General features: G+C 62.0%; 2 protein-coding genes across 2 annotated transcripts; one reads left to right on the top strand and one right to left on the bottom strand.

Annotated features, from left to right (window-relative positions):
- Positions 1-1001: 1001 nt before the first annotated feature.
- Positions 1002-9294, top strand: MEX3D (mex-3 RNA binding family member D; the record flags this gene model as incomplete). Its single annotated transcript, XM_079703500.1, has 2 exons — positions 1002-1575; positions 7442-9294. 2 exons carry the CDS (start codon positions 1002-1004, stop codon positions 8818-8820), a joined length of 1953 nt encoding a protein of 650 aa, XP_079559626.1. The 3' UTR covers positions 8821-9294.
- Positions 9295-13199: 3905 nt separating this feature from the next.
- On the bottom strand, positions 13200-20655 carry PLK5 (polo like kinase 5 (inactive); the record flags this gene model as incomplete). The annotated part of the gene is made up of 15 exons (XM_079704116.1): positions 13200-13385; positions 14038-14148; positions 14231-14360; positions 15304-15493; positions 16413-16490; positions 16740-16824; positions 16958-17034; positions 17185-17311; positions 17442-17640; positions 18282-18377; positions 18469-18556; positions 18678-18807; positions 19497-19613; positions 19767-19880; positions 20539-20655. The coding sequence occupies 15 exons, from the start codon at positions 20653-20655 to the stop codon at positions 13200-13202; spliced, it is 1845 nt and encodes a 614-aa protein (XP_079560242.1).
- Between the last annotated feature and the right edge of the window lie 3965 nt (positions 20656-24620).

Here is a 24620-nt window from a genome sequence, read left to right as displayed (position 1 = left end):
CCTGAAGTCCCGCAGCCAAGCAGGGACTAGGGCCCGGGTCCCCTCGGAGGCCCGGTAGGACAACCAGGGTGGGGTCGATCCCAGCCCATCCATTCACCAAAAGAAATCCCACAGGGGGAAACCGTACGGCTCCTTCGCCCCAAAAGAAAAAAGAAGGCCCCGAAAGGCCGCTGGAGGAAGGGCCACCGGGACAGGCTGGCTTTACGCGTGGGCACGCTGGGCTGCTCTCTGAGCATTAGAGGGCGGTGCTCACGTCCGAGGGCTCTGGCGGGTAGAAAACAGCCCAAGCCGGGAAGCACCACCACGTGGCGCGATCTCGGCTCGGGGCACACTCCCGGGATGGAGGATATGGGTGCCCGTGACCTCCCGGGGGGGCCCTAGGGGCCAGGTGCGTGCGGGGATCGCGCGGGGGAAGGGGGGCAGAGTCTGGAGGCCAGCCCCGGCGCTAGGAGCCTCGGGGGAGGGACACCGGCCCAGAGGCGAGTACTGGGGCGGGGCGCCTTCGCGCCCCCAGGGCCCGGGCCGCCTCGGGCACCTACCTGCGGCCGCGCCCGCACGTGCCACCGCGCCCGGCCCGCCCCAAAGCCCGTGGCGGGGGTGGCCGCGCCACGTGACCTCCCGGCCCGCCCCGCGCCTGCGCCCTGCCTGGCGCCCCATTGTTGGCGGCAGCCGCGTCACGGGGGCGGGGCCGGGGCGGGGCGGCCGGCGGCCGGAGGGAGGCGGCGGGAGGGCGGAGGGAAGGAGCGTCCGCGCCGCCGCCGCCGCGCCGCCGCCGCCGCCGCCGCCGAGAAGCCGCCACCGCCGCCACCTAGAAGCAAGCCGAGCCGCGCCGCGCCGCCGCCGCCCGCGCCCGAGCAGCCCCGCCGCCGCCCCGCCCCGCCGCTGGATGCCGGCGGCCGGCGGCCGAGCTCCCAGAGGCGGAGGGCGGCGGCGCGGGCGGCGGCGGCGGGGGCGGCCGGCGGCCGAGAGGCGGGAGCGCGGGCCCGAGCGCTAGCGCCGCCATGCCCAGCTCCACCGGACAGCCCGACGGCGGCGGGGACAAGCGCAGCGGCGGACCCGGGGCGGCGGTCGGGGAGGATCCCAGCCCGGGCCCCCCGCCACCGCCCCCGCCGCCCCCGCCCGAGGGCGCCGAGGAGGCCGCGCCCGCGTCCCGGCCGCCGCCCGAGCCCGACGACGCGGCCGCCGCGCTGCGCTTGGCCCTGGACCAGCTCTCGGGGCTCGGTCTGGGGGGCGCGGGCGACCAGGACGAGGAGGGGGCGGCCGCGGGCGGCGCAGACTGCGGGGCCGCGGCGGAGCCCGCGCCCCCCGACGGGCCCGAGGCGGGCGCGCCCGGGGTGGCCGTGGCCCCCGGACCGCTGCCGCTGCTGGAGCCCGACGTGAGCCCCCCGCCGCCGCCTCGGCCGTCGCCGCCCGACGTGTTCGCGGGCTTCGCGCCCCACCCCGCGGCCCTGGGTCCCCCGACGCTGCTGGCCGAGCAGATGAGCGTGATCGGCAGCCGCAAGAAGAGCGTGAACATGACCGAGTGCGTGCCCGTGCCCAGCTCCGAGCACGTCGCCGAGATCGTGGGTCGCCAGGGTGAGTGGCCGCCGTCGGGGGCGCCTCCCCGGGGGGGTCCCCGCGCGGCTCGCCCCGGGAGAGACCACCCAGCCCAGCCCGCGGCTGGACACCAGACCCCGGCCACGCCCCGCGTGGGCTCGGGCCTCGGTGGCTGCCTGTGTGCCTTTGTCCTGCCGCTGGCCGCGGGAGAAAGTTGGGCGCAGCCCGCGCTCCTCCCCTCGGCGCTCCGGCCCCGCTGCCGCCTTTGTCTGGGCGCCTGCAGCCGGGAAAGGCCCCTGCGTGCAGCTTACTTCCCGGGCCCTGGGCCGCCAGCGGTGGCATCCCGGGGATAAGGAGGCCGGGCTGGGCAGTGACCGCTCCATACCCAAAACTGGCACGGGGCGGGTTCGCGCGGGTTTGGGGGGTCGCTGGGGCTGGGGGCGCGGGCGCTCCAGCAGTGTCAGGATATAACTTTGGCGGCACAAAGAGGGTGCATCGAGACTTGCCAGCCTGGGCACCCTGCTGGGGATGGGGAGCAGGACAGGATGAGAGAGGATCCCCACTGGGCTCTCAGCCCCCAGTCAGGGATTTGGGGGATGCACAAGGACCCCCCCTGTAAAAGCCGCTTTGGGGGTCCGGCCCCACAGCCCTCCCCTGGCCAGGTGGCCAGCAGCAGACCCAGGGTGTGCGGGTCCCGGAGCGGCATTGTCGGAGTGTCCCTGTGGCTGCCCCATTGTTCTCTTTGTTAGAGAGCCAGGCTGAGATTTGCAGGGTGACATCAGGCCGGCGGCCGCTCATTGGCCCTTTAGCTGCGGGGCGGGCGGGCTGGCGGGTGGTGGGCAGTGCCCGGCCCAGCACACACCCACCCACCCTGTTAGCTGCCTGCCCACCAGCCTCAACTTTCCTGCCTTCCTGCCCGCATCTCCGGGCTCCCTGCTGCTCAGCCAGGTTCTAGAACTTGGGGTGGGGCCTTGGGCGGGGCTTGAGGTGGGGCTAGGGGTCCCTGCCTCTGGATCCTTGGTAACAGGAGCTAGAGAAGGGTGTGGGGGGCTTGAGTCTCAAGGTGACCTGTCGCCCTAACTGCCACGAGCAGAGGACCACAGGGATGCCCTGGACACCGCTCTCTACTAGTGCCGGGTGGGTGGGGCCATGGGGTGGAAAGCCCTCTGGCTTCGGGCACAGGTACATTCAGTCATTTATTTGTCCTCCCCATGTGTGGACACAGGGAGGACCAGCCGTGGTGCTGGGCCCGGGGACCCGCTGTTAGGAATGGGAGCCGGGGGGAGGGGGACCCGTAAACCGTTCTCTGGGCCCTGCGGTTACCGGCAGGCACCACGAGACCACAACCGGACGTTTCCCCTTTGCCACCCAGGGGCCTCCTTCCTATTCACGACACCACCCCCTGCCGCCCCTGTCCCCAGTAACCTTGCTGGGACCTGTAACAAGACAGCTGCTTCCCTGCTGAGTGTCCAGGAGCCTGTGGAGACCGAGGCTGGGGGCTGTCACCCGAGGTCATGAGACTGATCCACCCGGTGGTGGATCCTGAGGACAAGTCCCATGTGAATGCGTGCGTCAGCCCCCCGGGGGTGCGGGCCGCAAACAAGGGGCACCGATCCCTGGCCTACATGCTGAGCAGTCTGGTGGCTGGGTCGTCAGGCTCCACACTGACCTCTGGTACCGCGTGTCCCTCTGGTACCCGCTGGTACCCAGGGTATCAGCCTGGGTTCCTGCGGATGGCAGACAGCAAGGCAGGCTCTAGGGGTCCCTGGGCCCTGACAGCTCTCCCTGCAGACTAGGGTGGCCCTGTGGCTCTGAGCACAAGAGCCCCTCTCTGTGACAGGGGGAGAGCACCTCCCTTGTTGTGAGGCTTCTCAAGCAAGATGCTGGTTCTTATCCCAGCACCGGGCCGGCACACTGTAGCCACCCCATGAGTGGGGTGCAGGGCACCAGGGAGGGGAGTACAAATGCCAGGACAGGTTGGCAGCTGCAGCAGCCCTTGTGTCTCCCCACTCTAGAAGCATCTGTGGCTCCCAGCTTCTGCCACCAGTTCTCAAGCACAGCCTGGAAGACTCTGTGCCCTTCCTCCGGTTACCCACCCCCCTGTCCACCCTGTGGGTCCCTGGACATGGAACCTGTCCCTTCTTACTGCTGTGCTGTCCCTAGGGCAGGGGGCATGGCCTACCCTGAACTTACTCTTTTCTGTCTGACCCCAGGCCCACTGCCAGCCCCTTCTCCGGAGTGCAGGGTCAGGGGGTTCACCTGCCCGACCTCCTGTGCTCACGAGAGCCACAGACCCGGACTCACCCTTTCCTGGACACCCCCTTGCTGATCTGTGAGCCTCAGTTTTCTCAGCCCTGAAATGGGTCCATGCACCTTCTGGGCACAGGCAGGAGATTATAGCCCCTGCATTGCTCTCTCCCGGAGGCTGAGGGGCCCAGAAGGTGCCCTGGACCCACTGAGAGGCAGCCTCAACCTGCCCCGAGGTGTCCCCCAGAGAGGATCCTGCAGCCTCGGGTCACAGATGGGCAGGGAGAGGCTGCAGGAGCGGAGGTGCCGCCAGAGCTGGTCAGCAGGGCCCAGATATGAACCCTAGTCTCCTGGCTCTTCCTGCCCTGCAGGGAGCAGGGGTGAGTCAGGAGAGAACCTTCCACCTTCCAAAGCTCCAGGGTTGGGGGTGGTGGGGAGGTGGCCCCCTTCCACAAACAGGAAAAGTGGAAACTCAGAAGGGCCAGTGGAGAGCCTGTCACCCCAGCTGGTCATCAGATGTCAGGGGGCTAGTGCCCAGTTCCTTCTGAAACCCTCTCCTGCGCCCCCCGCCTTGCTGCCTTTGCCCCAGTTGGCAGAATGGCCGTGGGTGGGGTGGCCGGGGTTGGGTCTTCAGAGCCAGGCCTGAGTCTGCAGCACACTGGGCTCACGGCCGGGAGCGAGTGACCTGCCAGCCAGCCAGGGTCCCTTCCGTCATCCCTCGCTCGCGGTTCTCTCCCTTGTGCGGGGCCCCACCCCTGTGGGACACTGCAGGCCTGTCGGGGGCCCCTGCCTTGATGTTCTTACCTACCCACTGGGGGTGCGTAGGAAGGACGGGGCCCCCAGGGGGCAGGCCACACTCTTCCGTGCCCGCACGGGGCTTTCCCTGGCCCTGTTTCACAGGTGAGCCAGCTTTGCCCCCAGACACCGTACTGTGACCCAGCCTCGCCCTGGGGACAGCACCCCACTGGGTTGGGAGCAGCAGTATATCAGGCTGACTTGTCCCAGCCCTGGCCTGCTGGAACTCCGTCCCTGCTGTCCCCTTAGCCAGCAGTACTCCCCCGGGCACGCAGCCTCCTTCCCAGGGCGGCCCCTCAGCTCCCCACACACGGCCTTGAGGTTCCCTTGATAAATGTGGCCTGTGGTCACCCTCCTTTGGGGCAGAGCCCGTGTGGCCTGGTTCCCTGAGTGCCCAGTGCAGGGGTGCCTGGACCCCAGTACAGGGTCACGAGCAATGGGAAGCAGGGCTGCCTGCATCTAGGCTCCCCGTGGGGACCCTTGACCCTGCCCCTCTGGGGGAGGGTCTGGCTGCCACAGGGTGGGGCCTGCTGGGGCCTGGGGCAGTCAGCCACCTTCCTTGGTTCTCTGAGTTGGAATCCTGGGGCAGGGCCCGGGAAGCTGCATTTCTGCTGCACCCACCAGTTGGCGGTAGCCCCCAGGGTCACTCCTGGAGACCCAGTTTCCTAGCTTGTGCAGTTCCACCCCTCACCAAGCTCTGCCACCTCTCAGGGTCTTAGCGTGGGTAGGGTTTGGGGGATAGTGGATGTCACAGCTGAAGTCTGGATGGTTAACTGGGCTCTACTTGGCCACTGAGGCCTCCATCCAAGGCTGCTCTCTGGGTCAGGGCAGGATGGGGGCCAGCAAGCGGGAAGTTGCATGGTCCTTCCCCAGCCCTGACCTGCCCAGGGGTCCCTTCCCCACCGAGGCTCCCCCATGAGGACAGGCACTGGTCTGGGGCCACTCTCCAGTCTGTGGCTGGTTGGGTCCTGCCCCAAACCTGTGAGGCTGGGTGTGTGTGTTTCTGCCCTCCTTTGGCAGGTGAGGAAACTGAGGCATGGGATGGTCCCTTGAGTGCCCAGGGCAATCCCCAGTCCGCTGGCCCTTACAGCACAGTCCCCCAGCCTCGGGGAGTCCAGAAAGTCAGACTTAGGGTGTGAGGAGAAACTCTGAGAAGTGTGTGCTGGGCCCAGCATAGTCAGGGCGGGTTTCCCGGAAGAGGGGGTGCCGGGCTGTGATGTGATGCAAAGAAGGGAGAGGACGGTGGGGTGCAGCAGTGAGGATGCCGTGACAGATGGGAAAGGTCAGGCACAGGGGAACTGCAGGAGGGGCCTCCCCAGCCGAGTGGGGAGGAGATCATCCAGGCAGGAGTGGAAGCAGCCCAGGTCAGGGTGCCTTTGGGGTTGCCAGTGAGGCCATGCAGCCACCAACGGGGAGGATGCCGGGTGCAGAGGGGATGGCTGGGGGCCAGGAGGCGAGGCCGGGAGATGGGAGGAAAGCAGTGTCTCCCTGGGAGATTTCAGACCTCCACTCAGCTGGCTCCCTTTTATTCAGCTGTGGGTGGGGGGCTGCTGCCCTCTTTGCGCTGGGGGTGAAGCTGCCCCCCGCCCAGGCCCCGTGTCTCTGACTTCCTTGGCTGCAGGCAGACAGCTCGTCCCGCTAACTTTATATTTTCCCTCGCTGAGAAGTTAGCCACGCTGTTATTCCGCTCAATGCCGCCCTCTGTTTGCACTGAAACAATATCCCTGTGTCCCTCTGGCCTCCCCAGAACTTGGGGGTGGGAGGTCCTCCCAGACTCCTGGGCCCAGACTCAAGATGTGTCAGAAGGCCCCTGGGCAGGGGTGTGGGTGTCAGGGCCCCAGGCCGGCCACACCTGGTGTTTAGATGTCTCGGGCAGCTTCCAGTCGACCTCAGGAGGGCCGCCTAGGTGGTGGGAGAGGCACCCAGTCAAAGAACCTGCTCGACTGACCCTCTCCCCCACGGACACCCTGGCCCCCTTCCGCAGGGTCAGCCCCCTAGCCCAGCCCAGCCCAGGCAGCAAAGATGAAGCCACAAGGCCGTGTCCCCGAGCTTCCCTTCAGAGGCTGGGACCACTGAGGGCCTTTGGAGGCGTCCTGATACGGGGCCCAGGATCTGCTCTTGGGGGAGGGTCACATGGTCAAGAAGAAGTCATAGGCCATCTCCACAATCCGAGCCTCAGTTTCCCCTCCTGTCAGGGAGTTGGTGTCAGAGGGTCTGCATTAGTGTCCTAGGTCTGGTACAATGAGCTGGATGGCTTGAAACTATAGAAATGAACCCTCACAGTTCTGCAGGGTGGAAATCGGTGTGGGCAGGACCATGCTCCCTCCAGGGGAGAATCTGTTCCCGCCTCTCCCCGGGCTTCTGGTGGTGCTGACAGGCCTTGGCGTTCCTGGGCTTGTGTCCGTCTCACTCCAACCCTGGGCTCCGTCTTCACAGGGCCATCTTCTCTTGTGTCTCTATGTGTCCCTCCTCTGTAGTGACACTGGTCATTGGATTCAGGGCCACCCTAATCCAGCCTGACCTCACCCTAACCAATTACATCTGCAAAGACTTTTATTTCCAAATGAGGTCACATTCTGACATTCCAGGTAGACATGGGTTTGGGGGGGACACCTTTCAACCTAAAACAGGGTCCCTCCTTGCCTTTGGGATAAGCCCCCTGTTACAGAGCAGGGGCTTGCGGGACCAGAGTGGACACTGAGGCCCAAGGTTGGAGGGAGGGACGCCGACTACCTGAGATCACAGCCCGAAGGTGGGGCCTCCTAACCCAGCACACCGGCTGGCCCCTGTAGCTGCCGCCCAGGAGGGGCTGTCCAGGGGAGGAGTCCCTGCCCTCACTGCGTCTCCCCTTCCCCCACCGCAGGGTGCAAGATCAAGGCTCTGCGTGCCAAGACGAACACGTACATCAAGACGCCAGTGCGTGGGGAGGAGCCGGTCTTTATCGTGACCGGCCGCAAGGAGGACGTGGAGATGGCCAAGCGTGAGATCCTGTCGGCCGCCGAGCACTTCTCTGTGATCCGCGCCACGCGCAGCAAGGCGGGCGGGCTGCCCGGTACCGCGCAGGGCCCGCCCAACCTGCCGGGACAGACCACCATCCAGGTGCGTGTGCCCTACCGCGTGGTGGGGCTGGTGGTGGGCCCCAAGGGCGCCACCATCAAGCGCATCCAGCAACGGACGCACACGTACATCGTGACGCCCGGGCGCGACAAGGAGCCGGTGTTCGCTGTGACGGGCATGCCCGAGAACGTGGACCGGGCGCGCGAGGAGATCGAGGCCCACATCACGCTGCGCACAGGCGCCTTCACTGACACCGGCCCCGACAGCGACTTCCACTCCAACGGCACCGACGTCTGCCTGGACCTGCTTGGGGCGGCCGCGGGCCTCTGGGCCAAGGCCCCCAACCCGGGCCGCCGGCCCCCTGCGCCCACGGCCGGCCTCCGGGGGGACGCTGCTCTGGGCACCCCGGGGGGCCCCGAGGCCTTCTATGCGGGCGGCCGAGGGGGGCCGACCATGCCGGTGCCAGACGCGGACCCCACCAGTCCCTACGGCACCTCCAGCAATGGAGGCTTCACCTTCGGTGGGGACGGTTCAGGGGCCCCCGCGGGGCCACCCGCCCCCGAGGACTGCGACTTCGGCTTCGACTTCCTGGCGCTGGACCTGACCGTGCCCACCGCGGCCACCATCTGGGCACCTTTTGAGCGGGCCCCGCCCCTGCCCGCCTTCAGCAGCTGCGCGGCCGTCAACGGGGCCCCCGCGCCGCCCACCCCGGGCGCCAGGCGCAGCAGCGGGGCCGGCACACCGCGACACTCTCCCACGCTGCCTGAGCCTGGCGGCCTGAGCCTGGATCTCCCGCTGGCCCGCCGCGCTGCACCCGACCCGGTGGGCGCCCTGCCCTGGCGGCCCCCGCAGGGCTCCCTGGCATCCTTCTCGAGCAGCGCCAGCTTCTCCACGGCCACCTCGCTGCCTGGCAGCTCCTCGGCGTCCTCGTGCTCCGCGCTGGACTCAAGCGCCTCGGAGAGCGGCCGCAAGCCCCAGGCGGCCCCGGCCCCCAACGCCCCCGCCTCCACGGCCCTGGCGCGGGAGTGCGTTGTGTGTGCAGAGGGCGAGGTGATGGCCGCGCTGGTGCCCTGCGGCCACAACCTCTTCTGCATGGACTGCGCTGTCCGCATCTGCGGCAAGAGCGAGCCCGAGTGCCCGGCCTGCCGCACGCCTGCCACCCAGGCCATTCATATCTTTTCCTAGCCGGTCACCTCGCCGCGCCCGCGGCCCCCAGGGCCGTCCACGGACGCGGGGTGGGTGCGCAGGGCCGGGTGGGGAGGAAGGGGAGGGGGCGGGCGGGGGGAGCGGCGGGCTGGCCAGTGTTTACAGACGAGCTTTAACTCCAGTCCCAAGCGTGGAGACGGCGACACGGCGACCCGGCGGCCCAGCGACACCTCAGTTCTTAACAAATGACAGTATTGAGTCGACAGGTTAAAATAAACCAGAGAGAAAAGGCCTGCTTGCACTTTTTATTTAAGACACCCCCCCCTCCCCAGGGTGATCTTTTTAAGGAAAAAAAAAAAAAAAACGATTTTTACAACTCTCCCGGTTGTCCTTTTGTACGTAGCTGATATCGATTTGACAGTGTTTGTTTTCCCACGGCCTCAACCTCTGCAGAAACTTCCAGGAGGACGGCTCCCGTTTTGGGGCCAACTGGTTACCCTTTAGTATGTAAGCCGCGCGCAGGCTGGAGGGGGGCGGGGGGAGGGGGCGTCCAGAACTTTCTTTTTTTTTTTTTTTTTAATTATTAATCCCTTTCTGCTGTGGTTTCTGTTGACCGTTTTTTAATTTTTTTGTTTTTTTAAACTTTTACTTTTTACCTCTTGTGTATATGTAGGGAATTTATAGGGAAATATGTACTTTATGGAATAAATTTTAAGAAAACTAAAATATATTTTATTTTAAATAAAGTAATGGACCTTTAATCTTACACAGCTAAATTACTGATTATATATTTGCTGAGCTGACCTAAGGGTTCAGAAAATTGTATCAAGAGTTTTATTTTTTGACTTCAAAGCCTTCTTAATAAAGTCTTTTTACTACACGTGAGCCCTTGGCCTGGTGTGGGGTTGGTGGGCATGGGGGAGGGGTGGGGGTGGAGGGCTCAGATCCAGCCCCTCCCCCCCTAGTCTTCCAGATACAAGAGTTAGGGTTCAGGATACCTCAGTTCCAGGCTTTTCCACAAGCCAGGTGCTGTCGGCATCGCGGCTACCCCGAAAGGTGGTCCAGCCAGGTCCCCTTTTCCTGAGGCTCAGGACCTGACATCCCAGGGGACAACCAGCCATGGGGATGGCTATGACCCATGTGGAGGGGATGGTGCCAGGTGGTCGCTTCCTAGGGCATCGGCCCGCCTCCGTGGTGTGTGTGGGACCCCCATCTCCAGTAGGATGGGGTCCACCTGACATTGTACACACGGGGAAACTGAGGTCTGCAAACCTTCCTCCCAGGATGACTCCTAACACCTCCCAGTCCCCGAAGGACATCTGAGTGATGAGCCACAGGTGTCCCCCTGTCACCTAGTTGAGAGCAGAGGACCATGGCCCATGGGGCTGCTGAACACATTTCTTCAGGATTGGGATTGGCCTGGAGTCGAGGACTGGGGGACCATGGGTTGGACCGTGGTCAGCTGGCAGTTGCCACAAAAGTTCCAAAGGCGGGGAAGGAAGCGCTGGAGTGTGTGGAGGATGGGGTGTGGTGACAGGGAGGGGCCCAGGACTGCTCCAGGGACAAACCCAGGGGCCAGGTGACCACAGGCTGCTGGCTTGAGGAATGGGCAATGAGGGGTCTGGGGGCACAGCCCGCTAGGAAAGCCAGGAAGGCATAGCAGAGCAGCCTGGAGGGCTTCCAGGAGGAGGCCAGGGACTTGGGACGACAGGAGCGTCTGATGGGGCAACAGGGATGGAGAGGAAGTAGCCAGAGGTGGACAGGGCACCCCACGAGCGAGTGACGGCCACATCAGATCCTCCAACTGAGAGTAGTAGCCCCAGGCTGCAGGGCCACAGGTGGGTCTCAGAAAGGGCCACATACACGCAGGGTTCCAGCCCAGCCCTGCTGGAATTTCCCTATCTGTAAAATGGCCATACACCTGAGACTTCCCTGGCGGCCCCGTGGTTGCGACTCCATGCTTCCACTGCAGGTGGGCGGGTTTGATCCCTGGTCGGGGAACTAAGATCCCACATGCCGCACAGTGTGGCTCAAAAACAAAAAGAAAAATGGGGATACACCTAGGTACAAGCAACCAGCTCTGTTGAGGCTCAGGGGGTGGAGTGCATTGATTCGTGGCCCCCAAAAATACACCCCTGGAACCTGTGGATGGGAGCTTACAAAAGGGTATTTGCAGGGACTTCCCTGGTGGTGCAGTGGTTAAGAATCCGCCTGCCAATGCAGGGGACACGGGTTCGAGCCCTGGTCTGGGAAGATCCCACATGCCGCGGAGCAACTAAGCCCGTGCACCACAACTACTGAGCCTGTGCTCTAGAGCCTGTGAGCCACAACTACTGAGCCCACGTGCCACAGCTACTGAAGCCCGTGTGCCTAGAGCCCGTGCTCTGCAGCAAGAGAAGCTACTGCAATGAGAAGCCCGCGCACTGCAACGAAGAGCAGCTCCCACTTGCCACAACTAGAGAAAGCCCGCATGCAGCAATGAAGACCCAACACAGCCAAAAATAAATAAATATATATTTTTAAAAGGGTCTTTGCAGATATAATTAAGAATCTTGAGATGAGATCATCCTGAATTAGGGTGGCCCTAAATCTAATGTCCTTATAAGAGACGGAGGAGGAGACTCAGACACAGTGGGTGAAGCTGTGTGAAGACGGAGGCAGAGGCTAGGGTGATGCAGCCTTAAGCCCAGGGATGCCTGAGGCCCCCACAAGCTGGAAGAGGCGGGAAGAATCCCTCCCCACCCCACCCCTGCCTGCCCTGCAGCCTTCAGAGGGATCGCGACCCTGCCACACCTTGGTCTCCGGCTTCTGGTCTCCAGAACGTGGAGAACAAAAACCTGTTACTTTGTGGTAATTTGTTACAGTGCTTCGGGAAGCCAGTATGGGTGTGTGGGAGGGTGATGCTTAACCCGGGGCCGGCCCACACTTCAGCGGCGGAGTAGTTGTGGCGCCAGTGGCCCCAGCTGACCTGGAACGAAGTCAGGCCATAGAGGGTTACGGAGGCAGCAGGGACTTGGGGCATGGAGACCACCCCCCTGCAGTTTTGCCCCAAGAGCAAGAGGAAGAGCTGTGGCCGCCCCCCACCCCCGGCCAAGGGGTCTATGGTGGTGGGCGTGCGTCCTCAGGAAGGAGGTGGGACCTGGAGCCTGAGCGAGGGTCCCGACAGGGGTGGGCAGAAGGGGTGTTGGCCTGGTGTCTGTAAGGAATTGAGGGGCCTCTGGGGAGCTGCAGGGAGTGGGCTTGTCAGTTTGCTCCTGAAATAAGAGGAGAGAAGGGCCCCGAAGGGCCCAGGTGCCCAGGAGCTTGGCAGGGGATCATGGAGATTGGGTGGCTGAAGGACCCACCAAGGGAGGGTCAGGCCCAGGGCAGAAGCCCAAATCCAGACCAGCCAAAGCCAGACCCCTGGAGGGGTTTCTGAAGACGCAATGGTTAACAGGGTGGTCCCCCAACCATGGGCAGGGCTGTCACCTATGCTGGTCTGAGGAAGTGTTGTCCCAGGGCTTTCCAGAAACACCTGAGGAGTCTGCTTACTGCTGGGTACAGGGTTGTGAATATTGTAAGTGTGAGGCCAGAGACACTGCAACCCTCGGGGAGAGAGATGGCCAGGCCAGGGTGAATTCCTTACCTTGCCGTTTGAGGCCCTGGATGCAGCCCTGCCTGAGGGTCATGTGTCCCAACCTCTCAGTTATAGGCACCAATAAGCTCTTCTTTGTTTCAGCCACTGTGAGCTGGAATAACTGAAACTCACAACCACCCACAGGGACCACATTCTCAGTCAGGGAGCTGGAAAGCATTTCCAGGGGGTGGGGAGGAGGGGAAGCAAGTCAAGGGTCCTGGGCGCCCAGCTCCCTCATGCCGAGGACTGGCCAGTGTCCTGAGTGCAAGCTCTCGTCCCCCTTGGCAATTGGCTCTCTTGGTTCACAGGTCCAGCACATCAGGGTGACCCTGGTCCAGTGTCTTGTCCCGGCATGACATGGGTCACCATCTCCCCAGCCTCCAACATCTCTGTCCTCACTGCCCAGCAGTTGAGCGAATGTTCCATATTTTAGAGTTTTGGTCATGGCAGAACCCCACTCTAGTAAGAATTTCTGTGTAGGTGAAAATCTGGCCTGTCTCTGCCACAAAGAGCAGTGGGCTCAGATCATGGTGTCCCCTTGCCAAAGCTCCTCAAATTCCCCCAAAGAGAGGCCGACGGCAGGCTGCAGAGTCAAGTTTACTTTAATGAAAAAAGAACAAATCCAAACACAAGTCTGGGTTGAACAGTCACGCCATGAGGCAAGGACCCCCACCTCCTATACCCCCTGCATGCTCCCCCAGCTGTCCCCAAGGACGTCCCCTCTGGGGAAGCAAGAGGGACAGAAATGGAGCTTGGGTCCTGGGCATCAACATGCAGAGGTCCACCTTGACCCTCAGGGAAGCTAGATGCTCTGAAGCATGTGAATCGCATGCTGAAGGTGCTTGCGGGCAGCCGGAGCACAGCCGTGGCTCCGCAGGACGCCCAGCGGGTAGGAGGTGCCAGGCTGGCCCTGTTCCCAGACCGTGAGCCGCAGCTCTTCACACCCACCACTCAGCACGAGTTGAGCCTGGTCTCCACTGCAGCTGACCTACCAAGGCGGGAGGAACTGGGTCCAAGGGGAGAAGGGGCCCTGGCCCTCGGAGGACAAGTGGATAGGAGACTGAGGTCCCCCTGATCTGAGTCTCAGTGGCTGCCCCACCCATAGGAACTCAGGGTCAGGTGCCCAGGGCTCTACCACACAGACAGGGAAACTGAGGCTCAGATGGGACTCCCCCGCCCAGAGCCACCCAGTGAGACCTCCTACTCTTAAGCCTGTGCCCTGGGGAACAGCAGGTCCTCATGGATACCAGCTTCCACAGCTGCTGGGCAGGACCATTTGAAGACAATCCTCTAAGACCCGGCCCAGGCCAGGGTACTCTGGTCTGAACAGAGAGGGGATTTTTACTATAAAATAAAAGCATACTAATTTTTTAAAATAATAAGTATTGTATACTAGTGCATTTGAAATCTGTTTTAGGAGTGGCTATGATGTCCCAGGGATTGCCAGGACTGCGCAGGAAAACCTAAAAATGATTCTGCAACAAAATGACATTTCGACAGCTGCTACAGGTAACCATACAGGAGGATGACCCTAAGGGACATTTTGCTGTCATTCAGACACATTTTATTTCCGATTTTCCTGGGGCTCCCCCTAGAAGCGTGCAATGTAACAGCCCTGTTGCAGGGGGACCCTCACGCACCTGCACCGTCCCATCACTGAACAGCAGGAGCACGGCCCGCTCGGACACCAGGAAGCGCAGCAGGCAGAGGCTGGGGGCTGCCGGCCAGGGGGCTGTGGACAGGCCCCCCTCCTGTGGACAGACCCAGCCACGGGGCCTCAGGGCCGAGGGCTCCCACCACCTGGCACACCCCCCAGCCCCACCCAGCCCTCACCTCTCGCAGCCGCCGCTGCATGTATCGGGCAAAGAGCCGAAGGACGGCCAGCTTGGCGCCCAGCAGGCTGGGCACATCCCTCAGGGCGAACGTCTCCAGCTTTCCCCGGTCGGGCATGTAGATGACTTGGCTGATGGGGGTGGGGGGTTGCACAGGGCGGTGCCAACTGTCAGGACTCCGTCCTGGGAGCCTCACACCCGAGGACACCTTCTCACGCAGCCGTGTCTCTTGGACCATGATGTGAAACCAGCTCTGCACGGACCAGCCCTCTCTGTCCATCCAGCCCCGGCCCCTCCCCTGAACTCCAGATCCCTGGAGCCACAGACTCGGCCTGTCCACGCTGAGATCCTGATGGGCCGCCACACCTACTGAGCCTGCGCTCTAGAGCCCACGAACCACAACTACTGAGCCTGTGCGCCACAGGTACTGAAGCCCACCTGCCTAGAGCCCGTGTTCCGCAACAAGAGAAGCCACCACCATGAGAAGCCCATGCACCGCAACGAAGAGTAGCCCCCGCTCGCAGCAAGTCGAGAAAGCCCATGCGCAGCAACGAAGGCCCAATGCAGCCAAAAATAAATAAATTAATTAAAAAAAAAAAAAAGTGTGAGTCTGACCCCTCTTTCCCACCCCAACCCCAACAGTGGCCTGTGAGGCTCTGTGACTTCATGTCCTCCCCCTCTGCCTGCCATTCCTCAGACCCACCCTGCTCAGTCCCATCTCAGGGGCTTTGCACATGCTGTTCCCTAGGCCTCAGATGCTGTTCCTGACGGACTCTTTCTCATCATTCCTGTCTCGCCTGAGCATCACTTCTTCAGAAAGCCCCTCCTTCCACAACCACTCTGTTGAGACTCATCTCCACTTCCCCAATGTCACCTCACCCGCTTCATTTCCTTCAGAAAACTGCCACCTGAAATCAACTTAGTAATTCATTTGTTTAGCATTGTTCTCCCCCACCAGGCAGTAGGCACCTGTAGGTGTGCACAGTAGATGTTTAATAAATCTGTGAGGAGTGAATGAAGAAAGGCAGGGAGGAGGGCCTGGCCTCCCAGGGGGATAGGAACTCCACAACTTACCCCCCTGCGGGACGCAGGGCCATGTGGGTGCCATCCCGAAGCAGGACACCACTGCCCCCATCTGACAATTGGTAGCCAAAGCCGTACTTGCTGGAATAATCCACCCACTTGGGGGCCCAGAGGATGGGCCGCTGCTCTCCTGGGGGGTCCTGCATGGCTGGCACAGGATGAAATGAAGTGAGCAGGGGTCCTGGAAGGGGCGGGCGGAAGGACGGCAGAGGCACAGGAGATGGAGAGTAAAGTCCAAGGAATAGAAAACCAACTCTTGGGACTTCCCTGGCGATCCAGTGGGTAAGACTCCGTGCTTCCACTGCAGGGGGCACGGGTTCAATCCGTGGTTGGGGAACTAAGATCTCACACGCGGCCAAAAAAAAAAACAACAACAACCAACTCTTGCCTTGAGGGGGGAGGACTGGGGGACCCTGGGATCACAGCTGCCTCTGGAAATGAGTAAATCTGAAATGCTTGTAAGGTCCAAAATACTGTAGGGCTTTGCTTTATTTCATTAAACATTTTTTGTATTAAAAAATAAAAATTTCTGTCATACAGAGTGAAGTAAGTCAGAAAGAGAAAGACAAATACTGTATGCTGACACATATATATGGAATTTAAGAAAAAAAAATGTCGTGAAGAACATAGGGGTAAGACAGGAATAAAGACACAGACCTACTAGAGAATGGACTTGAGGATATGGGGAGGGGGAAGGGTAAGCTGTGACAAAGTGAAAGAGCGGCATGGACATACATACACTACCAAACGTAAGGTAGATAGCTAGTGGGAAGCAGCCGCATAGCACAGGGAGATCAGCTCGGTGCTTTGTGACCGCCTGGAGGGGTGGGATAGGGAGGGTGGGAGGGAGACGCAAAAGGGAGGGGATATGGGAACATATGTATATGTATAACTGATTAAATTTGTTATAAAGCAAAAAAGAAAAAAAAGAAAAAAAGAAAAAAAAATTGCTCAAGGCCATGTGGGATCCTAGATTGGATTGCAGAAGAGAAAAAGGGCAATAATGGGAACCCTGGGAAAATCCAGTGGCCCAGGAAGCTGGGCCTCAGGAGAAGCTGGAACTCTGTAACACAATCTGCAGCTATTTGTGCTGCTCCTACCTGGGGCGCCAGAGTCCAGGCAAAGCTGCAGGTTCCTGATGGCTGCCTCTACCTCCTGCCTCGGGCTCCCCTGGGGCCCTGGGGAGACAGATCTCTGTGGGGGACAGACAGGCCAGGGCCCCTCCAACCAGCCCCGCCCCAAACTCCCACATCTGGGAAAGTCTTATTTTCACCCCAGAAGGATTCCAGACATCATTGTCATTTTACAGGTGGGAAAATTGAGGCCGCGAGAGGGGACGTGATCCTGGCAAGGCAGGATCTTTGCCCCCAACTTCTCGACCCTAACTCCTGCCCACAGCTTCCACCTACGATGGAGAGTCTGCTCACCCGCCGGGTCACTCCCGAGGGTCCCCTGGCTGAGCAGGTGGACGGGGCGCTCGGGGCACGGAGCCCCTCCCTCTGACAGGGAGGCCTGGGGAGGGAGCAGCAGGGGTTGGGGGCTCTGGCCTCCCCCCCTGAAGACCCCCTGGCTTCTCCCTCTGCCCAGCCTCCCTGTGAGGACGCCCTCCACATTCCCCACCACGCCCCCCTCCCCACGCCCTCACCTCACTACCGCACTCCATGGAGTCAGGGTCAGGGCCGTCTTCTCCTGGACCTGAGGCCTCCTTAGGAGGGAAGGAGCCTGCAGGAGGCACGAGGATTGGAGGGGGGGCAGAGCCTGACCCCGTGCAGGGCGGGACCTCTGCCACCGACATCCGCCTCTGGCGTGGCGGTGACATTTCAGAACAGGTAGGGAGGAGGACAGGTGTGTGAGATGCAGGGCGGTACTCACAAGGCCTCCGGCTCTGGGGCAGCAGCAGCCGGCCCACCTTCTGGAAGAGCCTGCCCAGAGGCTGGGGGATGGAGAAGATGGGCAGGCTGTGGCAGGAGTGGGGCGGCAGCCGGTCCGGGGTGAAGCCCTTCGGAGCAGAGAGCTGGGCGTCAGTACACCGCTCCTGAGTACCTGGGCTAGCTGGGGGTCCTGACCCACACCTGGGTCTGCTGAGACGCCCCAGAGGAGGGCAGCCCCAACCCGCTGACACCCCACACCTGCGTGAAAAAGTCATCCTGCAGCAGGTGGTCCAGGCTGGGCCGCTCGGCTGGGTTGGGTGCCAGCAGGCGGGCGATGAGGCGGCGTGCATTGGGGGACAGATGTGCAGGCTCGGGGTAGCGGCCGTCTCGGATGTTCTGGTACATCTCCGACAAGGGTGCCGCCACGAAGGGAGGGGCGCCAGTCAGCACCATGTACCTGGGCCGGGTCGGGGGCAGGAACCTGGGTGCCTGTTTGTGTCTGTCCTGGGCATCCAGGGTTGGCTCACACCTACCTGTACACACCTGGCCACACCTTCCCACACTTCCTGACTCCGTACCCACGTCACATCCACTTTCTCATAGCTGCCCTACATCTGCTCCCACCTGGCCATTCCTGTCTGCTCAGGAGACACCAGCATCTGTCTGTACACCTGCCTGCTCCTGGGTTATACCTGGACACACCTGCATATACCTTTCCAGTTTTAGTTTATGCACGCTCACACCTGTTCAACTCTTGCATATGCCTCATACCTGTACATATGCCCTCATCTGCCTGTGTATCTGCCACCTGCACACACCTGTCCACACCTCTGTACACACTCAAAGCTATCATCCCGCCATATGCCCCATTCATACCTGCACGCTCAGGTGATGGCAGGTGTGTGCTCCCACCTGCCCCCCAGCTGCACACACTGGTCCTGTGTTTGCTCATACCTGCCTGTGCCCCCACTCAACCTCCCCTGTACATGCCTACACCTGTCCTTACCTGCTGGTGCCCGCTCCCACCTGCCCACACCTGGCCCCAGCTGGGCAGTCTTGCCCCCCTTCCCCAGGCCTGGGGCTTCTGGGGCAACTCACATGACACAGCCCAGAGCCCAGATGTCCGACTGGCAGGAGTGCCCGTTTCTGGACACGACCTCCGGGGCCAGGAAGTTTGGGGTCCCACAGAGCACTCTGGGGGGCATAACGGGGGCTCAGGAAGGCTGGGGCCAGAGCCGGCCCACCCTCACCCACCCAGAGAGCCCGCTCAGAGCCTCCCGGTCACCTGTGGCAGCGGCCTCCTGGGCCCACCCTGGTGGCCAGCCCCAGGTCTCCGATCTTCACCTCCATGTTCTTGTTCAGAAAGAAGTTACCTGCCCGGGGCGGGGGGCGGGGGGAGGTGGGGATGGGAGGGGGAGGAGCATGGCGTGAGGGTGAAATCCCCGCCCTCGCCCCGCCCCAGCCCCGCCCCCGCGGCCCCTTCCCCTCCCTCACTGAGCTTCAGGTCCCGGTGGACGATGCGCCTCTGGTGCAGGTAGCGCAGGCCGCTGACCAGGCCCCGCAGGTAGTAACGCACCTCAGGCTCTGTCAGCGTCTGCCGCGCCTCCAGCACGTGGGCCAGTGACTGCAGGGGACCGGCAGGTTCAGCGCCAGCGCCGAGGAGACACAGGTGAGCTCAGGTTAGGCGGTACAGTGAGTTCCAGGGACCCAAGAAGGCAAAGGTAAATTCAGCTGGGCCCAGGTGGCTGTGGCTGATTGTGGGACAGGCAGAGGTGAGCTCTGAGCCCCAGGAGGAACATAGGCGTTCACATGGGCCGAGGGGGCCACAGTGAGCTTTTCGGCAAGAGATGAACCCAAGGTGGGTACATTCTGGGCAAAGGAGAGCTCAGGTGTATTTAAGTGGGCTCAAGGAGTTCAAGGGGTCTATGAAGGTGCAACTAAGTCCAAGTGGGTTCAGGAACACGCATTCCTGCCTGTCGGACATCTGGGCTCTGGGCTGCACCATGTGAGTGGCCAAGGGCCCCGGACCTGGGGAAGGGGGGCAGGACTGCCCAGGTGAGGCCAGGTGTGGGCAGGTGGGGCCTAGCTGAGTGCAGGAGGGGCACAGGCGGGCATAGGTGTGCCGAGGTGAGTCAAGAGAGCCTCTGGGTGGGCAGGTGGGCACAAGAGCATTAAAGGTGAGCACAGGTGGGCCTAGTGTGGTCACAGGTAGAAACAGGTAAGGAGAGACAGACATGGGGGGGACACAGATGAGCACAGCGGACTGGGGGCGGGGAGGGGCATGGCTCCCTCTAGGCCCCGCCCCCTGGGCACCTGGCGGCTGCAGTATTCCAACACCATGTACACGTGGTCACGGTCAGCAAAGTGTCCGTGGAAGGCCACGATGTTGCGATGTCGCAGGCGGCTGTGCAGGGCGATCTCGCGCTCCACCTGCAGGCGGGGTCCCACGTGTACACACCCGGCAGGTGCCCAAACCCGAGGTACCCATGCCCCCACGGGCGTGCTCCCCACCCCCAGGGCAGGGACGTCTCTGCGGACCCGATTTGGTCACAGGGCTCCTGGGCACTGATGCGCAGAGCGTACCTTGTCTCCGGGGCACAGCCGTCCAGCCCCGCCACCACCATGAGGCACCACTTTGAGCGCAAACACGGAGCTGGTGGACATGTCGGTCAGCTTGTAGCAGCGGCTGAAGGCGCCCTGCGGGGCAGGCGATTCACGAGCTCAGGGCACACAGGTGCGGGGACAGATGGCCAGGCCTCTTCACACACAGACACACGCACACACACACACCCCTGAGACGCATGGATGCATAGCTCACATCCTCATACCTGGATACCCAAGGCAACACAACACACAGAAGTACACGAAGGCACAGGGACACATACACTCAGACACACAGACACATCCACACCTGGATATATAGAGCCCACGGACCCTAATACAGTACCCGGACACACGGTACAACGCCCGAACACAGAAAGCAGAGACCTATGACACATTCAGACACACACGCACAGGGACAGCATAACAGAGTCTGGGTCCGCACCAAGGCTCCAAGTCGCAGAACACTCGGGCGCACACCCACACCCTAGACACACAACCCACAACACAACACAACGTGCCCAACACCGGTTCCCGCCACACGATGCACGCAGAGCAGCGGGTACATCGCAAACCCGGGCGTCCACCCACGCCAGCCCCAAACTCGCGTGGACACGCGACACACGCAGAGACAAAAGCCGGGGCGCACGCTGGCTTGTTTGCGGTAGCGATCGCGCGAACGCGCCCCGCCCCGCCGGGACCCCTGCCCGGCCCGGCCCCCTCGCCAGCGGACTGGGGGTGCCGGGATCCCCACCTTGCCGATCAGCTTCCCGCGCCTGTACACGCGCCCCGAGCTCGGGTCGCGCAGGAAGACGGAGACCAGCGGGCGGCAACTGCGCCGCCGCCGCCGCCGCCGCGGCTCGGGCTCCATCCTTCCAGGGAGCCTGACGGGCGGGCGCACTGGCGCAGCCTCGGCCGGGACCACCGCGCGCAGCGCTGCTCTGGGGGCCGCGCGCTGCCTGGACGCGTCTTATTGGCCGAGGGGGGAGGGGTGGAGTCCAGACGCTCGGGGCGGCCAGCGCGGGAGGGGGCGGGCGCGTGGGGGCGCTTGGGCGTGCTGGGACGCGGGGCAGGCGGGAGTTTCAGGGACTAGAGCGGCGCTGGCACCCGGCACACCAGCCCAGCGCCAGTCCCGCGCGCGCTCAGCTCGCTTGCTCCTCCAATCCTGCGCCTCCCGCCAAGCTGTGAACTGTCAACACGCCCATTTCTCAGAGCAGGAGACTGAGGTCAGAGGGATTGTCTCATTCTCTCGAGTCCTCGAGGGGAAGGGTGGGGGGAGGGAGGGCTTGGCAGGGCTCTCCCCAGAGTACGCTTGAGGTCTGAGTCTAGTTGTCCTGAATACGTGTGACTGTGGGTCCTCCTGGCAGGTGGGTCCCCGGGCCCCATATGACAATGCACGAGGCTTGATCATCTTGGCACTAGGGACCCACAGCAGGATTCAAGGAGGTGGGGAGGGGAGTGAAGCCCAGAGGGGCACTGCTGGGGTTGGAGGCTGGCGTATATGATGGACACTCAGTGGTGAGAAGGAGCAGGATTTGGGTACTGATGGACAGACACTGGGGGTTGTGACTCCTGGCTTGGGCAGCCAAAGAGAGGCAGGGGGATGGAAAACAAGTGGGCAGGCTTGGGCCCCCCGGGAACCATGGGAGCATCTCTGAGCTGTTCCCCAGACTCAGTTCCCAGCTCTTTCCTTGTATTGTCTCAAGTCACCCTTTCACCGATTCTGAGATGCAGGAACTGGCCTTGTCCCCATTTTACAGATGAACACACTGAGGCCCAGGGAGGTTAAGTCATTTACCCAGCCAGGAAGGGACAGTGATGGATGTGAATCCAGACAGCTGCCTCTGGATGCCTCGGTATTAATCCCCAAAAGTTACATAACACAATGAATGGGGAGGGGTTAGCAGGGCTCCGTGGGGCTGGAATCAGGCCTTGGAATTTTCCAGAGACCAGATTTCGGAGTTCGGCCCAGCCAAGCCACCAGGGATAGGAAACACCTTCTGCGTTGTCACATGTCTGCCTGGCATGTCAAATGGGGGAACCCAGGGCATGGGGGACTCTGCGGGGGCCCATGTGCATTGGATGGAGCCATCCTCTGGTACCTTTGCGGGGGGCCGGCCTCAGCTCCAGGGCCAAGGATTCCAGGCCAGTGCAGGGGGCCAGCTGGCTGCGGCCGGGGGAGCCCGAGTCCTCTGCTAATGAGAACCAGGTGCGGTGTGACAGAAGGAAGGCAGCTGGGGGGCCCGGGGGTCTGAGCTGTCACATCATTGTCGCCCTGGAATCCACATTGGCAGGCAGGAATCCAGGTCCTTCTCAGTGGCACGCTTCTGCTGCCTGCTAATTCAGATATTTGTTCAGCACTTGTGCCCAAGACAGACCCACCCGGCCCTCAGGAAACGGTGGAGAGGAGATCACCCGGAATTAACCAAAGCCGGGGGTCTGGGCGGGTTCTGGAGGCCAACGTCAGAAAGCCAGACCCCTTCCAGGAAGTGGCTTATCCCAGAGGTCGGTGCTCTTCTTAGCCCCATGTTATAGATGAGGAAACTGAGGCTCAGGAAGGGACATGCAAGCCAGAGTCACCAGACTGTGGCTGAACCTGGCCTGCAGTGCAGGTTGGTGCGTCTGGACCCCCTGCCCCCCCAATACTGCCCCCCAGGCCTCTCCTCCGGGGGCTACGGGAGCATAGGAAGAGCCCTCACGCTGCAGTAGGCAGCTGAGCCCACTGGACCCCCAGAAGCCTCCTGGGGGAAAGAAATCCAAAGCTCCTGGCCCAGTGCCTCACAGCAGGGCTGTCAGCTGACACCCTCTGCAGACACCAGCTCTGCCCCCATCTCCTGGCAGCCCGCTGTTTTCCTGGCTGAACCTCCTCCACGGGGCTGGGGAGCCATCCCATTCCCAGCCTGCACCCCCTCGAGCAGGGATGCCCTCCCCCAGCACTCTAAATGGAAAACTTTATAATAAAAGGAAAACCTTAGATGTTCATAGCAGCTTTATTCACAACAGCCAAAAGGTGGAAACAGTCCGGGTGTCCATCGACTGATGAGGGATAAACAAAACGTGCTCCACCCACACAGTGGAATATTATTCAGCCTTAAAAAGGAAGGAGGTTCTGACACTTGATACAATGTGGATGGACCTTGAGGACGTGATGCCCAGTGAAATAAGCCAGACACAGGAGGACACACTGTGTGTCATTCCACTCACAGAAGGTCCTAGAGGAGTGACATCCAGAGAGACAGGAAGTAGATGGTGGGGGCCAGGGGCTGGGGGAGGGGTGGGGAGTCAGTGTTTCATGGGGACAGAGTTTCAGTTTGGGAAGATGAGAAAGTTCTGGAGATGATGGTGAAGATGGTTGCCCAACAATGTGAATGTGCTTAATGCCACCGAGCTGTGCACTTAAAAATGGTGAAGATGGTGAATTTTGTGTGATTGTATATTTTGCCACAATCGGAAAGTGAAAACCATTTTAGCTTCCCTACCCCCCCAAAAAACACAGGCTTAGGGAGCTAATACCCCCATTTTACAGATGAGCAAACTGAAGCCTAGTGTGTATAGCAAGCACAGGATCGCAGTTTTGCAAAGGGGGAGGCGTTGAGGGGGGAACTCAGTGGGGCTGCCTGACCCTCCCATGCCAACCCCTGCCAGGGCTCAGGAGGCCGGGGTGGTCATGGGCTGGAGCCCCAGCCTGGCCGCGCAGTCCCCTGAGCCCCCGTGCTCCAGGCCAGAGGCTTGATTTGTCTCCAGTCTGTTCTTTCCCTGACCTGAGATAACTCCCCAGACTCAGCAGATTTCCCAGGAGAAGTGCTGGGGAGCCTCGCTCAAAATACCTGCCGCAGGTGGAGGGGGTGTCTGCTGAGACAGCACCCGGGCGGGACCCTGGGAGGCCTCCCTCAGGAGGCTGGTGGGCGGGCTGGGTGCGGGGTCCGCGGTGGTGCAGCCCCCTCCTTCCAGAACTGGGACAGGAGCAGGCGGGCAGGCGTGACTCAGCCCGGCTCCTAGGTCCCTCTCTTGCCTCCTGCCTCCTGGACTTTGAAACGCAGTGGACTCCCTGCTGCCTGACTGTACTCGGGAGCCCTCGGCCAGACCTTGCAGGTCCCCAGGGACGGGCCCCGTGAGCAGAGCGGGCGGGAGGCCACCTCATGACTGCAGTGCCCACTGCCTCAAGACTGGCCCAGCTGGGGCTGTGGGGACCTGGGTGCCACATTCCCTGAGCTTCCATCTTCCGGGAACAAACCTTGCCCTTGCCTCTCCCGCCTCTCAGCACCCACTGTCACTGGCTCCTTCTAGAAGCTCTGTCCCCTCGTGTCCTCTGGGACACCTCTTTGTAGGCTATTCTCCCACCTTTTTTTTTTTTCTTTTTTTGCGGTAAGCGGGCCTCTCACTGTTGTGGCCTCTCCCATTGCAGAGCACAGGCTCCGGACCCGCAGGCTCAGCGGCCATGGCGCACGGGCCCGGCCGCTCCGCGGCATGTGGGATCTTCCCAGACCGGGGCACGAACCCGTGTCCCCTGCATCGGCAGGCGGACTCTCAACCACTGCGCCACCAGGGAAGCCCCTCCCACCTTTCCTGTTACATCTTTTCGGTTCTCCTTTGAGGCTCCTCCTCCCGGTGCCCAGGACTCAGTTCAGAGCCCCCCGCATCCCCTTTGTCCACTTCCTCTCGCTGATGTGGTCCAGGCCAGCAGGAGACTGACGTGGGCGGCTTGTCTCTCCTCCCCTGTCTTAGTCCAGCCTCTGCCAAAAGCAGACCCTGAAGCAAGGGTTTAGTGCCGTGAGTTGATCTGAAGAGCAGGACTGAGGGGCCGGGGAGGATGGGAAGGGAGGACGAGGGGCGCAT

Source organism: Hyperoodon ampullatus (assembly GCF_949752795.1).
Source record: "Hyperoodon ampullatus genome assembly, chromosome: 4".
NCBI lineage: Eukaryota > Metazoa > Chordata > Mammalia > Artiodactyla > Ziphiidae > Hyperoodon > Hyperoodon ampullatus.
This window is presented reverse-complemented; position numbering and strand designations above follow the sequence as displayed.